The 15,969-nt window shown below is 37.4% G+C and overlaps 2 protein-coding genes across 2 annotated transcripts; both read right to left on the reverse strand.

Annotated features, from left to right (window-relative positions):
- Positions 1 to 4,131: 4,131 nt before the first annotated feature.
- On the reverse strand, positions 4,132 to 5,812 carry LOC18614555 (uncharacterized). Its single transcript, XM_018114435.2, has one exon. It carries the CDS (start codon positions 5,372 to 5,374, stop codon positions 4,442 to 4,444), a length of 933 nt encoding a protein of 310 aa, XP_017969924.2. The 5' UTR covers positions 5,375 to 5,812; the 3' UTR covers positions 4,132 to 4,441.
- Positions 5,813 to 10,464: 4,652 nt separating this feature from the next.
- Positions 10,465 to 15,270, reverse strand: LOC18614557 (putative disease resistance RPP13-like protein 1). The gene is made up of 2 exons (XM_018119683.2): positions 10,904 to 15,270; positions 10,465 to 10,822 (listed from the first exon to the last, which is right to left on the reverse strand). Exon 1 carries the CDS (start codon positions 15,170 to 15,172, stop codon positions 10,976 to 10,978), a length of 4,197 nt encoding a protein of 1,398 aa, XP_017975172.2. The 5' UTR covers positions 15,173 to 15,270; the 3' UTR covers positions 10,465 to 10,822; positions 10,904 to 10,975.
- Between the last annotated feature and the right edge of the window lie 699 nt (positions 15,271 to 15,969).

The raw sequence follows: 15,969 nt of genomic DNA on the forward strand, positions 1-15,969 counted from the left end.
AGCCGGAACCCAGAACGAACAACAAAATCTACTGACTTTTCTCGAGCCATAGATGATTTTGACAGCCATGCAAATTTGACCCTCAACAGGTCTTCTCCCCCTTCATCAATGCATAGAATGCATTAAATGAAAGGGAAGTGTCCCTTAGAAATCTCGAACACCCTGCCTCCAGCCTCCCTTTGAACCAGGAAAGGAGCTTCATTCACTCACAATTCAGCTTTACATCTTTATCAGAAACGGTTTAACAGTTTGACTTGGAAGAAAAAAAGAACAAGAGAGAAACACGAGACAAGAAGATAGGGGAAGCTTCTCCAAAACAGGTGCTTCGTGTCACATATTGCCAAGCGAACACGACATTAGACTTTAGACTACTTGCGAGGCAACTTCTTTTGATTGACAGTAACATTTAATCTTTGTCTTTTCACAATGCGAACGCCCTGCAACTTTTTTTGGGTTTAGATTATCTATTAATCTAATCCCAACCCCGAGATGATTTGAACCCAAAATCTCTTTTTAATCATCCGAAAACATACTTTTCATCCTCGTTGCATCACACTGTACTCATTTCCCTCTTTAAGAAATATATATTTGGTGCTTGAATCCACCTAATTAGTAGAAAAAAAAATGGGTTTTGTCCCCCCAATCAAATGCAGAGTACAGTCTGCAAAAACTTTGTTTTCACTATCTTAATATAGTACTGCATCGTGTTAAGCATGCTGCCAACAAGACAGACCTAACCTCCAACAATGGCAAAAACCCAATCAGGAAATGTCGTTTAAGTTCAGTAAAACGTTTGTTATTCAAGCCATTTTTGTCCTGAATGTTCGCTTCAAATCTAAATTTGCCAGGGCATGTCCTTGAGATTTTCATGTCCCACACTCTTAATAACCCCCTACCCTACACACCTTTGTATTCCAACCAAAGCTTGATGTTGATGGATATAGAATAAAATCTCTTGCTCTATACACACACATTATTTGAAAATTTGCTCATCTATTTCCTTGAAACTTCATATTTAAAGATTGGCATTAAACTTTTTCTTTAAGTCAACAACCGTACTAGTACCGATGAACAGCAAATCAACAACTTTAATGAAAAAAGTATAAAAGTATTAATCATCTAATTAATGTTAATAAATTTTAAAAATATAAAATATCGATATATACAAATTATAATAGAGAAAACATTATATTGATATCAATCAACATCATGTCGATAATTTTATTGAAAGAATTTGAAAAAGGTTATGATTGTATTGACATTAATAAATTTTAAAAAAATATTCTATTTATTCAAATTATAATAGAAGAATAAAATCTAATAATTTGACAAAGTACAACGACTAGAATCATAAATGTGTTCAAAAATATTTGTGAAGAAGGTATTGTGTAGGATTTGTCTACTAGTTCTATTAAGCTAGCCCACGCTTTCGGCCAAATGATTAATTACAGGCCCTACTATATTAAATGGCTTAAAGCCTTAAACCCATGGTATTAGAGTAAGTTACGTATGTACAAACAGTTTTAAACCAAGGGGATAGAGGGGGAAATCATTGCCTAGTGATTATGAACCAAACCAGCCAGGCTTAGGCTTGAGATCAACCTACTGCAACAGGCTGGACCAGGGCACCTAGGATCACGAAAGAAAGCCACACCCCCCCCTCCCCAAAGATTAATCGAATTCCAAGATTTTCTTTTAGGGTTAGATCAAGAGAGAGAGACTTCTTGGAAGCATCTGAAGAAAAGGGCAGATTTTGTTCTCTAGTGCAACTCTTTTGCAGAGCTAGGCTTGCACCCTTTTCTCTTCTTTCTTTGTTTGTTTTATTCCTTGGGGAGTTTGGACTTAGGACCTCTTGCTTGAATAAAATAGTTTTGCCTTTGATTCTTCATTCACTGTCTTAGGGATAAGCTCAACAACCCAATAATGGAGACTTAGAGAGATGATATTTTTATTTTTCATTCCTATTGCTTAAACCCTAAAAATAAATAATACTCTTTCGGGTTCTTTTATGTACTATCCTTTGTCTGTATATAAATACATTATTTAGTGAATGGAGTAAAAATTTTAAAATTGAAAATTATCAAAAAATAAATATGCATAATTTTTAAAATTATTTATTATGAATTTTTATTGTTTCACATTAATAAAATGAAATTATGTGATTAAGTAATAGTATATAAGGTTATGCCAATGATTGGTTTTGGTGTTAAAATGTCAAACACTTCGAATATTGTACACCAAATACTCCAAAAATCGTTCTAATCGAATAAAAAAATTGAACTCACTTCGATTGGATCGATTTTTTCGATTTGGAGTGAGTTTGCTCAACTCTAATATTACGACCGACGAAATTTTATGTGAACCCAAATTAGCCACAAAATAATAGTAAGCGAAAATGATAGATTTTATGGTGGAAAGAGAAAAATTATAAGAAATAAAAAAAAGTGAGGTGTTTAATTATTTTTCTGTTTTGCATTTAATTTGGATGGAAAATTTCAAGAGACCCCAAATTGAATATAGCACATGGAAAAGGTCAGACAATATTAATAACACCATTGATATTCCTCTCTCTTTTGTTTTAGGTTAGAAATTTCCATTAAATTTTTCAACCATAAAACTTAACAACCCTCTTTGCTTCCTTTCTTCTTCTCCATCTAATGTTTTGCTCCAAAGAATTTAAGGACCCAGAGTTTTGAATTTCAGTGCCAACACTGTTTGGAGGGAGAGAAAATGAGAAAGAAAAAAAAAAAAAAGCATTGCATGGCCTTTAAATCAAAACAAAAATGGTGGGAAAAGTAAACAAATCGGACGGTAGAAAGGCCGAAAGGACATGGGAACCGTGTACTAAATCGGTATTCTCTAGGGAATCACAAAAAATGCACACACGCCACCCAGACGCAGGGACCAGACCAAAGGGAGAGAATAAGGCAAGGCTGAGAGCATCCCCCTTTTCCTAGATCACGTTTGACCCACTTTTTCTGACCGTTAAATAGCCTGTGCTGGATTAATCTGATCGAACCCAAAGGGTCCTACTGATTAACTTCTGGTCCCACTAATATGCCCCATAAATAGGACCTTGTTTGTCAAGTTAAAAGGTTCGAATCTATTTCGGTTTAAATCGGAATAATCGATCCAATCGATGAACGATTTATTCGATTATTTTAATTAATTTTTAATAATCCATAATTTATAATCAAATCAATCAAAATATTAACCATATTTAGAATATAAATAATAGAATCAAACAAATCGATCAATAAAATTTGATTCATTTTAATTTTTTTTAAAAAATTAAATTAATCTGTTAAATTTACGAATATGTTGTTGGGTTAGTGCAGCGACCAGAAGCATGGGAGAAAGAGGTGATGGGTGATGCTCCACTGACACTGGCATTTGTTCCGTCATATGTCAAGCACTTTCTCACTCTTATTAATTTGGGTGTGTGGCTGAGACCTCAGCCCTCTCTTTCACTTCTTCCAGTCCCCGCCATTAAGATAGCCCCATTGCCTACTCCATTTCGTTTCTTTTTCTTCTTTTTAAATGTTTCCTAGGCCCACCATCAACCACATTGCTTTTATGCCACCTCATTGATTTTGTCCACGTGGCCCCACCACCTCACTCGATCGATTTCTCGTAATTTGCTCGAACAAATCGTAATTAATCACAATCGATGGATTAATTTTTTCGATTTCAATATTAATCAGTTAAGAAAAACAATTTATTCAATTGTTTTGATCTATTTTTGAAAGTCCAAAATTTACAATGAAGTAAATCAAAAAATTGATTTTCTAAAATATAAGTCTAAATAACACCAATTTTCGACTAATTTTTTCAATAAAAATCCAATTAATTTTATATTAAAATTTTAATATCCAACCAATTAATTCAATTCCCAAGTCAATTCAGTTCTCTCCGTAAATATATATATATATAGAGACACTTGCATAGCATTGTCAACACCCTTTTTTTACTCTATAATGATGGAAAATTGAACAACTATATCCAGATATATATCTTTTTCTTTCCTTGTAATGATAGCTCCCCGCCATTTGACTCACCTAAATAAATAAAAAATATCTCCCAAGGATTAATTTATTTAATAATAAAAATAGGAATTAAAATAAAAAATCATTGACGAAAAAGAAAAAGATAATACTATAAACACCTGGCTTGGTAACTGTCAGGTTCGACATTGTACAGTAACAAAAAATTAATTCTGTTTTTTTTTTGTAATACTAGTAACAAATATTTTGTATATAGGGAGCAACAGTTTTTTCTTTTTTTTTTTTCTCTCATTTTACACAAGAAAAATAATAATAATAATTTACGAATCACAGAGAGTAAAAACTGCAGAGAAAGAAATGGCAAAACCGTAATTTTGATAAATACTAGTAGTATCTTCACAATGACTGTGGTCAAATGTCAACGGTTACCGGGCACTCTAGCGGTTAGGCTTGACTCGGCCGAAATCAGCAAGCTTCCTGGACCTGTTCGCGCAAAAGCCCGCGGCGGTGGCGAGGTGGGGCTTCATCGGGGGCCTACCTTCGCTGGTAAACGACATGTCGGGCGGCAATCCGCCCTTCTGGTTCCAGTGCCGGTTCGGACTCGCCCTCACGAGGGGGCTCAAGCAAAACGCTAATCCCGACACGTTCCTCGGCCCGGTCCTCGATCTCCTCGCTGCCGTCGGTGTCATCTTCCACCGTGGCGAGACTTCCGGCGAGCTTCCAGACGGAGATCGGTCGTACTCGTCTCCCGAATCCGCTTCGATCGCTGGCGACATTCCCCGATCAATGATTTTACATGATCTCCGATCTATCGGGCGAAATTGGCCGAATTCATCGACATGTGATGTCCTCGAAGATTGCTGCTTTTTTCGACGAACAGCGAAGATTGCCGAGAACCAAGACGGGGATGAGGATGACGAGGAAGGCTCATCGCACGAGTCTCGATGATAATGAACCCCAGGATCCGAATTGAATTTCTCGGATCTCGACCTGAACAGATTCGAAAAAAGCCAGAACCTGTTCTTCTTTTTGAAAGATCTGGCGGCTTCAAAATCGGTTGCGGTGCGGTAGGTGGGTCCCACCTGAGGAGTGCTGTAGAACCGCTGATGGTGGATCCACGTGGCGCTGTTGTCGTCAGATTTCCGTCGACTGACGTAAGGAGAAACTGACCGAGGGAAAATCAGCGGGGGCGGGTCTGGTTTCCGACGATCCTCAACCGCAGCAGCTGCAGCTCGCGCTAATTGAGCCTGTTGGGCTTGAGCCTGTGCCTGAGCCTGGGCGGCTATGAGCGAGAGAAGACGCTCCCGAAGGCAAGTGGCACAGACGCCAACGCTGCTACTCAGGTCGGTAAGATGTTTCTTACACCTCATTTACTTCCCAAACTTCACCTTATTTTACAAAACCCAAAACCAAGTCAACAAAAAAAAACCTCTGCTTTCCCTCTAATTCTCTGTGTTCGTAATGGTACGATTTCTATATATCTATCTATCAAACTATATACTTAAATACTATGAATGTCTTTGCACAAAGAGAATGTTTCTCGATGGGGGCATTAACAGGTGTTGCTGTAAAACGAAGAGGAGATCTGATGAAGAAATCAAAGGAGAAGCTTTGTCGTCTTCTTCTTCTTCTCAGTGTTAGAAAACGAGAGGAGAGAGACAGACAGAGTGCTTTATGTTGGGTCTGAGTTTTCATGTAAGAAAGCTAAATGGGTTTATCTCATTTGGTTTCCTTCATTCAATTTAGTAGGAAAATAAAGAGAGAGTCAATGACCCATTGTTTAAAATGAAGCCACGCTGTGCAACTAAGCCAAGATCTGCAGGGAGCATTTACTTTTGCTGCTTGGAATTATGGTAGAGTAACGGTCTGGTTACCATGTATATATTTTCGGACAGCCTAGCTTTTTCTCATTACATGTTTTTAAATAGTAAATTATTAAAAGTGTTCAGATACAGTATTTATATGTTATCATTTAATCACAAACATTAAGAACAATTAGCTTAAAAATTCTGATTTCAGGATCTGCAAGGGCGTATGTCACTATAGAAACGGTTATTACAAATAATTTCAGATGATAATATTTGATTAACTGATAATGTATAAATATTACATTATGTACTGTATCAAATATAAATATAAATATAAATATTAATTACTTGAGTGGTCTTGTGCTAGTAAATAACGTGGTAAATTGAGGAAGCCTCTTGTCTGACTCTTTCTCCATTAGGTGGAACTTAATCATTAGTTTATCCATATTTTTGCTCATTAGAAGATTTCTTGCCTTCTCAGCCTTATGTTTGAAGTCTTGTACCTCATGCTTTCCATTTTTTTTTATCCTCAGTTAAAAAAGAAGTGTTGACACCACCACAGTCGGAGGCGCGTGTGGACGGGGCGGTTGCGTCACTCCGGAGGGGACAAAGTTGGGTGTCCCCCTCATGTGGACTTGATCCGGCAACACAGGCAACTCACACGCCTGCTTGTCAGTTTCTAAACCCGCACGCGCTGGTGAAAAGAGTGGGGTGAGCTTTACGTGCATGGTGTTTTCTTTTCTTTTGTTTTTTTTGACTGCGGTGTAAAACAGGGACCAGGCTTTGGGAAAATTGGGCTTTTAACCTTGGGCTGTGGAGGTGTCCTTGTTTGGTTTCATGGTGTGTGTTTAGGCAGCCGAATTATGCTCGCTTGTTGACCCAAACCCTGGTACCTTGTTGGATGGTTCATCGACCATTTAGGGTCAATATAAAAATCATTTAATTAAGAAATGGAATCAAGTAAGGGGGCCTGAGAGTCAATATCTTCGGTGGTGTTCATTATTGAAAACTCATGGTGCTTTCGCTCTTAGTGCTCTAGGTTAGAAGGGCTAATCATACGTTTTATACTCTTTTAAGTGCACTAAATTAACTTTTTAGAAAAAGGTGAAGCAGAACTTGTTAAGTTTGTAAGTTTTGATTGCTCTGATATTATGTTACGAAAAGATGATTTGGGTGTTGAAAACTTAGTTTCTCATTAAACAGCATAGTGAATGCATAAACAGTGTATGAGTTATCTGCTGTTGATCTGTTGTTGAGATTTGAGAATTCGTTTCTGATCTTGTCAAGATGCAATTGCTTGACCTGAGATTTCTTGTGTTTTTTGCCTTAGGATCTGTTGCTGGCTTGTTATCCTTTACAGCATAGACGTTGTAACTCTTAGTGCAATCAGTCCCTAAATTGTTGGTAATCCTTTCATCTCTCTCTTGATGAGTAGATCCTCATTGTCTGCTTGGTTTTTCTACTGTTTTAAGTAAGATAGTCAGGTTCTCAGATTCTCAGTGCTTGATGTCTGATCACTGTGTCGGGTGAAGCACTTTTGGTGGCATAATTTTGACTAAACAGGTAGCCAGGGATTCCCCTTTCCTTGTTGCAAATTAAGGCAGCAAGCAACAGCTAAGCTCCCATTCTGTATGCTAGACAATGGCAATTGGGCAGGGTAGCCACCATTAATCCAACCTTATCTAACTGTTCCACCACTGCATAAAATCAGGATTCAAAGAGTCAATGAATCTTTCCTTTTATGTCCCATTTTCAGATGTATCAAAAACAACTGTATTCTCGCAATCAAAGTCTAGAAATTGCTGTTCCGGGTTGTGTCAAAACAATGGCATACAACTAACAGAGATGTCTTGAGTCTGACTCGAACTGTCTCGCAACAATGGCCTAAACTGTGCTTTCGAAAGACCCTTCCTGTGGAAAAAGGAATGCCATTGCTTATCTTTTCACAAGTACAAGGTAATTTTCCTGGGAAGATCTGCATGGTTGCTTTCCAAATGAAGTAAGCATCGAAAAAGAAACGAAAACTGAATAGCGATATCCTGCAGTCACCTCCTGGTTTGCATAGAATTTATCCTACAGTAACCTGTCCCTCTCCAAGAACCCAAAGCTCTGGATAAGGTCAAAGGATGCTGAAGTAATAGTGTTGTAGCAATGTAGAATACTAAGAATCTATAGCCAGCCATCATGACTGGTTCTCTTTTTGCATGTGTACGTAACTTTGTTTGAGCATAAACCAGTAGAAACAAAAACAAAAAGAAAACATATATAAAAAAATTAATTCAGTCACCATTATTTCAGTCTAATTTAAACACAGCCCAACTCTTCTTACTCATTCAAAGCACACAATTATGTCCTCATAAACTGTCTTTAATGCATGTCAACTGCATGCTCCCAGAGAATTTCAAAATTGTTATAATTTTGTTCTTTACTACTAAATGAAACAAGTCTTTAATTTAATCGAAAAGCCGTAATTAAAACGAAAATCAATTAAAACAATGTTTTTTAAGTATTTTTATAATAGATGGTTAATTATGTTAATTAGATACATTACTTGGCAAAAAGAGAAGAAAATAAAAAAAGGAGGAAATTCTAATATAATACTTTAAACTCTACCTAATTATCAAATTTGTGAGGCCGATGTTGGGGGGTCTTTGGTATGTGAAAAGAAAGAAGATTTCCTCGAAATGTACGGTGCACCAGCATCACGGATGGCCCAGCTTTCCAAATAATCAAGTGGTGGCAACTATGAATTGACCATCTTAAATCAATCCTGATCTAGATTATTGACAATTGACGGTTGTGATCGGAGTAAAAATTCTCAATTTTATTCAATATTTCGATCAATATTTTTTTTATAATTTTAAATCACGTATTTAATTTTATATTATAAATAAAAAATTTAAATATCTAAACTCTCATAAATCGTAATAACATAAACAAATAATCTAATATCAATAAATCAAACGTGCTCCAAATGGGATAGAGAATTTTTATTTGATTGATTGGAACGACCACTGGTTTTTGTTCTGGATACATTTGTTCAGGTCCCACCATTTCTATTTTCAGTGATTAAAATAGCAAATAATATATATATTATAGACTTAGGTTATCTGATTGATTGATTGATTGATGCCATTATATGATTCAACTTCAGGGTTAGGTGCTTGTGTATTCATGTTTTTGCATGAGATATATAGCATAAAAAAACAGAAAAATAAATAATGGAAATACAACAGTGAGCTCCTCTTCTCTTAGTAGATTCAATGAATTCCATAACAAAAATTATACTCCCACATACAGTTGAACTTGAAAGACTTGCTGTTTCCAGTCATGGGTTTTGCTCTATTTGTTTGAGACCCATTGGAACTCATCAACCAGGACAAAAACAAAACAAATAAAAACAGTCAATTAAGGAGGAACACTAATTATGAGAATTCATGAGGAGTGACTGTTCATTATAGCAACAATGTTTACTTTTATTCATAGTTTCGGCTTCGAGTCTATCAATAATGTACGAGTAATGTATAAATTTTATACACTATTAATAAATGAAATATTGTATGATCGATGATTGATAATGATTTTTGAATGATTATGGGTAGCTAGATTCCAATGATGAGATGATATTTGAATGATTGAATTATCATGAAAAGCTGCAAAGCATATCCTTAATCAATCACAAGACTGTTTCTTAATTTGACATTGTCTCAGCTTTAAGATTTACGTGTTAGGAGATCTTCGACATGATCTGATTTAACATAATGAATCCATCAAACTTTGGTTGGGTTTGATAGTTTAGTCATTGTTCAGTCCTGGAAGATACGGGCCTTACTTGCAGGAAAGGAAGGAAAAACAAAACAAAACAAAACAAAACAGTTTTTTCTTTGAATGTAAAATATTTTACGAATTAATAAAAAAATTATACTGATCAACGGATGGTGTAATGTGTTCGAGAAAGAAAAATTTATTCTTTTTAATTAAAGAAAAAAAAGGGTTTATCGAGGAAGAAGACAAACCAATTACGAGAAAGAATAAATCAAATTAAAAAAATATATGAAGTTCATAGATGATAATCGAAATTTATAAATAATAACCAACACCCAAAATAAATAACTAGTCTGTTTATAGTTTTGACCAATATTGTAAATGTGTATGACTTTTTAATTAGCCCCTAGTTTCAAGCTTTGATTCCGTTAATCACGCTGAGGAATGATTGTTAATTGTTCTGTGTTAGAAATACTCTTGATTACTTATATAGTCAATTTGACTTAGTATGATGCTTCAATTTCTTTTTTATTGATTAATAAGATAATTTCTAAATTATTGTATGAATACAGCGTATGATTCTGCTAACAAGTTATAGTATTTAACATACAGTTGGATTTTATTAACGAATTGTAATTGCTGAATATGATTACCAAAAATATAGATTACTGCTAGTTTCGGTTGCTAAAATCTTTGAAAAAAGCTGCAATGGAAAAGATTAATTAATTAGCTTATAATCTGTCAAAAGTTAGCCTCCCATTTACAATTTTCAGACATGTTTGTGGTCTTGGTTATTGGAATTTGTCTGAATGAAACCAAACTAAGTGATATCCATTTATCCTTTTGGGCTATATATGTATATGTATCCAATTGGGGGAACAGAGACAGAATCTAACCAAGTTCTGGCCAATTTTATGTTCTGTTTGCATGGTTTACAGACCAATGCATGTGATACATGGCTTAAAACGAGCTCTCCTGGCAAGAGAGAATTAACATTACCTGGTTGTAAGTTTACAGCTGAATACCCCTTGTAAGGGTGGCCAGGTTTCTGCAAAGAAACCTGACCAGTTTGACCACAAGCAATCTAGAAAGAGTTACGGCAATGAGCAACGGCTGTGGAAACCAGAGCTGACTCGAGTCAATCTAGATTGAGAGAAGCCTGTTGGGATTTTAAGATGGTCCAAATAGTCAACATGGGAACTGTTTGTCTCACCAAGGCTTCATCTTTTGTCAAGAAACCACCTGCTGTCCATAGGAAAACCAATCAAAGTGACATCAAAAAAGAAAGGAGAGATTAAGTTGACGTTGGAGTTCACAGACAAGTACCTGATTGGCTGTCTCTGCCAATTACAAAAGAGAGTAGCAGTAAAATCCATATGTAGTTTGTTCAAACTACTGTCAGAAATCATCATCCCAGCTTAAACAGGAGATCAGAGAGTATTGATGCAAGCCTATCTTCTTCTTCATTTCATATTGCTCCTTCACTCGAGGGCAGTCCACTATCTGAAGGAAACAAAGATTGACTGGCAAGCTCCCTTCTGGTAAGGCTGAGAGATCATGGCATCTTACAATTCTCAGATATTTGAGTGAGTTAAGATGTTGGAGAGCCAGGCCCAGAACCTTGAGCTTTGGCAAGTACTTAATAGAAAGAGCAGTAAGAGACGACGGAAGCATCCTTTCTGGAAAAAAAACTTGATCAGCATATCCACCAATAATCCCAAGATTTTTAAGAGCTTTGAGTCTGTCAAAACCCCATTCTGAGATAGGCTTCAGATTTCCACAACTATCAACCACAAGACGCTCGAGTTTAGCAGGCAGTGCACCTTCGGGGAAGGACTTAAGATTGGGGCATCTTCTTACAGTCAAGTCTTGAAGGGATGTAACATTATGAACTGGTAGAGACTTCAGTTCATAGCATTTGCTTATATGAATTTTTCTCAGGTTAGTGGTTGGGAGCCCCCCATCTGGGAATGACACGAGATGAGGACAAGATATGACTGTCAATAAACAGAGTGATGTGAGATTGTGAATGTCCTCAGGGAACATCTTCAAATTCCCACAACCAGTAATTTTCAGTTCCCTAAGCTTTGTGGCAGTGGTTGTTGTGAAGTTTCTTAATCCAAGAGAACTGAGGGAATCACATGACTCAATAGACAAAGATTCAAGAAAATTGTTGCACTGCATCATTTCCCCAGGTAAGTACTCCAGTTTTGAGCATGTCACGATGGAAAGAGTTTTTAGTCTGCCAGGTAACTTGCATCTAGGAAATGACGTGAGTGAATGAGAATTCCAAATGCTTAATCTTTCAAGAGACACACTCTGCATCATCCCAGTGGGCAGGGACTGTAGTTCACTACTAATCCAGAGATCTTGAAGCTTGGATGGGAACTTCATTTCTGCTGAGGGTTGAAGACGCGGGCATGCCCAAATCTCCAACTTGTTGAGAGCTGTGAGTTTGTGCATTTGGTGTGGCAATGCCTCCAGTTTTGGACAGTTGAAAATCAGCAATTTTTGTAAAGAAACAAGATGTTGCAAACAAGCATCACTCATGAATAACACCTCGAGCATATCACAAGCGCGTATTTCTAATTCTTTGAGTGCTGTTAACTGTTTCAGCAAACATTCTGACAAATAGCTGAGCCTCTGAATTTTGCAAATATAAAGAGACGTAAGGGAATGGAGACCAAAGACATTTCTCAGCAGCACCTCATCACACTCTTCCAGTCTTAAGTTGCTAAGTAATGAAGACCTTGGAAGTGCAAACAACTGTAGACATCCACGTAGATGAAGCTGAACCAAGGAGGGAAGGAGAGTAGGCAATTTTCTCAACTTTGGGCAATCTTGTATAGAAAGCTTGTAGAGGTGTGGCATCTCTTCTTTTGTAGACAGCATATTTAATTCCATGCAACCAATTATTCTAAGTTCCTTCAAGGAAAAAAGGCAGGTGGGTAATTTTAGCAACTTGGGACAACATTCAATGGAAAGTTCAAGAAGGCTGGGAAAAAAGGACATTCCCTTTTCCAATTTTCCTGTTGATGTAAGCCTGTCCAGGGCAACTAGCTCTTCACAACCTTCAATAATCAATTTCTCTAATGCAGCAAAACGATGAGAGATTCTCCTTAGCTTAGGACATGCCTGAATTTGAAGGTGACGAAGAGAACAAAAGACATCCTCTTCAGCCCCAAGGGATGGCCACTCCACCAGTCTCAGCAAGTTGCTTAAAACTAGAGTCTCCAGGCAGTTATGCTGTGGAGCTGGAAGCCTTTTTCCATGGTAGTAACATATGGTCAGCTCTTTCAGTTTTGTCATTGACAGTATTAAGCTTAGCAGTTCCTCTGCAGACTCTTCATTTTGCAAAACATGGATTTCCTTACTCCATTCTAATTCCAAGGCACTGAGAAACTGCTTATTCTCGAAATTGGCTTCAATAACATCTCTAACATCAAGCACATTTTGCAACCCTGTGATGGAAAGACTTCCTTGGAGGTGCACCAAGTTCCTCAACTCCCTTATTCCAGGTTCAGCATGCTTTCCGACAATAAAGCTAGATAACCTTTGGAGGCTTACCAGGCTCCCAATTCCAAATGGCATCTTCCGCAAGCTGTTTTGACTCATATCAAGATGTTTTAGATTAATCAAGTTTCCAATGTCAAAGGGGAGTTCAATTAGAGAATGACAACCAACCAATAGCAGTGTTTGCAAGTTGTAAAGGGTACTTGTTGATTCAGGCAGCCTTCTCACTGAAGTATAAGATATGTCCAAATACCGCAGGTGTTTTAATTTTCCAATTGACTCAGGCAGATCAGTAATTTGATAACCGTTCAGAGATAACACCCGTAAATACTTGAGTTTTGGTAGCAGTTCAAGCAGGACCTTCCCAGGCAAATGGCTAAACTTTCTTCCACCGCCCAATGCTAGGAAAGTCCTCAATGAAATCTCACCAGGATCAAAGACCTGAAATTTTGTGAACGGTTCATAGTAATCACGAATGTATGACAAGTGACGAGCACTTTTGGGAATCTTATATTGGCTGCCACCTTCAAAGATATCCTCCAACCTAAAACATATTCCTTCAGAAACAGCTTTTGCTAGATCATGTACAAGACCATGCATCACATAAACCAATTTGTCAGGACTCCGTTGTTGAAAAAGTGATCTTGAAAGCAAGTCATGGAAGTACTTTCTAGCTAAGTCCTCCATCCTTATTCCTTTTAACTGTGGCACAAAGCCTTCTGCTATCCACAGCAGTACAAGCTCCTCCTCCCTAAATTCATAGTCTTTGGGGAAAATTGAGCAATAAGCGAAGCATCTCTTAAGATTAACAGGGAGATGATGATAGCTCAATTTTAAAGCGGGAAGAATACCACTATCATCTGACAAACACCACATTCCGCTATCTAAAATTTCACACCATTCACCAACATTAAGCTTAGAGCGCAGAAGACCTCCTATGGTTGATGCAGCAAGGGGCAAGCCTTTGCACTTCTTCACAATTGCCCTACCAATGGCTTCCATTTTGGGATTTACACTAGTGCAGATGTCAACAGCATGTTGCTTAAACAACTCCCAACAATCTTCATCAGATAACAGCCCAAGAATGTGATCTGGGACAGTGCGCATGATTGATGAGACGCCTGCATTTCGGGTTGTTATTAAAATCTTAGAACCTTCTGCCCCAGCCCTTAAAGGTTTCCTTAAACTAACCCATTGATTGTAATCTTCATTCCATACATCATCAAGAACAAGTAAAAACCTTTTTCCAATCAATTTTTCCTGCAAATTTACTTGAAGGTTGTTCAAGTCATCAGATGTGGGAATTTCCTGGCTGAATGACCCAATTATTGTTTTGGTTATCAGTTTCAAATCAAACTGATCAGAGACATAAACCCAACTTTTCAGGTCGAAATAATCCTCCACTCTCTTATCATTGTATATAGCTTGAGCTAGAGTCGTCTTGCCAACACCAGCCATACCAATGATGGGTATTACAGAAAATTGGTTAACACCATCAGCTTCATCAGACAATAACAATTGAATGATCTTCTCTCTATCATTGGCTCTACCATAAACACAAACTTCATTCAGCAAGGAAGTTGTCTCAGGCCTTTTCCTAACCCGGGACGAGCTCTCTTGAGCAACATCTCTCAAACCCAGAACATCTTTTTGTTTCACAAGGTATTCCAATGAATCAATAATCTTCATAATTTTGGATTCCGTCCCTTCCTTAAAGTTCCTAAGAGTATCAGAAATTACCTTACGATATTTGGAGAAGAAATCCCATACCTTCCCGCTGAATTCAGACTCTGGTTTCAACCGCTGCTCCAAAGCTTTGATTGCAATCTCATCCAACACATCCTCTGCATCATATACTGCATTTTTGAGCAGCTTCAGCCAAGCTTCAACGATGGGTCTCTCGAACTGCTTTTCCTCAGCATCGTTAACGACTGTAGCGACAGCTGATAATGTCAACTTCAACTTTTCCAGTGGATCGTGGAGTTCTCCTCCTCGTACAAAGTTTAAGAACTCTAGAGACAGCAACCTCTCGAACAAATTCTCCAAAAAGGTCGAGAGAACAGACTCTCCAACAATATACATCACTATTTTCCAGCTGGATGAACTGAGGGAGGATGCTTGATAGAATCTAATGAATAAAGGTTTTGAAAGAGAACGGGTTTTGCGGTGAAAGAAAAGCAAAAGACAAACAAAACTAAACCCAAGGAGTATCGAAGTCAAACTAGCGATTATCGCCAAGAATAATAAAAAGTAAAGTAATATTCTGTTTACTTTGAGAATCATTGAAATGATTATAGGAACATTGGAATGTGAACACATTGCCAGGTGAAACTTGTCAACGCATGGCCAGGAAGACAAAGGCAGAAACATCTGTTAAGAAGTCCATCCTTCGACGATAGTGGCAGGGTTGAATTCTCGGATACGGTGTCGTGTACGCCATGGAAAACCAATCACTGAAATGGCAGTTAAAATTAGGTACTACGTGATAATCCAGGTGACCTTAGTGATGGTTTTATAAGGATATTTATTCGCATGAACCAATTTTTCTTGATTTGGTATGTTCGTTCATGAGATCCATACGCTTGGTTTGCCAAGAAAGGTCGTAATTTCACATTATAAATTACACATCAAAGTGTTAATTTATTAACATTCGTGGTGCAGGGCGTGATTCCGTTATTCCAAGAGCAAACGACGGACTGTCACCAAAGCTTTCTCATAAAAATGCGGATAACCCTACATTCCAAAATTTTGCTTCAGTTGCAAAACTCACAACAATCATGTATGCCTATGCAACAAATAGCCGTTCGATGTCCCTTCTTGGACTTGGCTTGGCTGCCTATGTTCTTTCTCCAAAGATCTTTCTCTTGGCATTTTCTCGT

Source organism: Theobroma cacao, chromosome 1 (genome assembly GCF_053813885.1).
Source record: "Theobroma cacao isolate CCN51 chromosome 1, ASM5381388v1, whole genome shotgun sequence".
Classification (NCBI taxonomy): domain Eukaryota; kingdom Viridiplantae; phylum Streptophyta; class Magnoliopsida; order Malvales; family Malvaceae; genus Theobroma; species Theobroma cacao.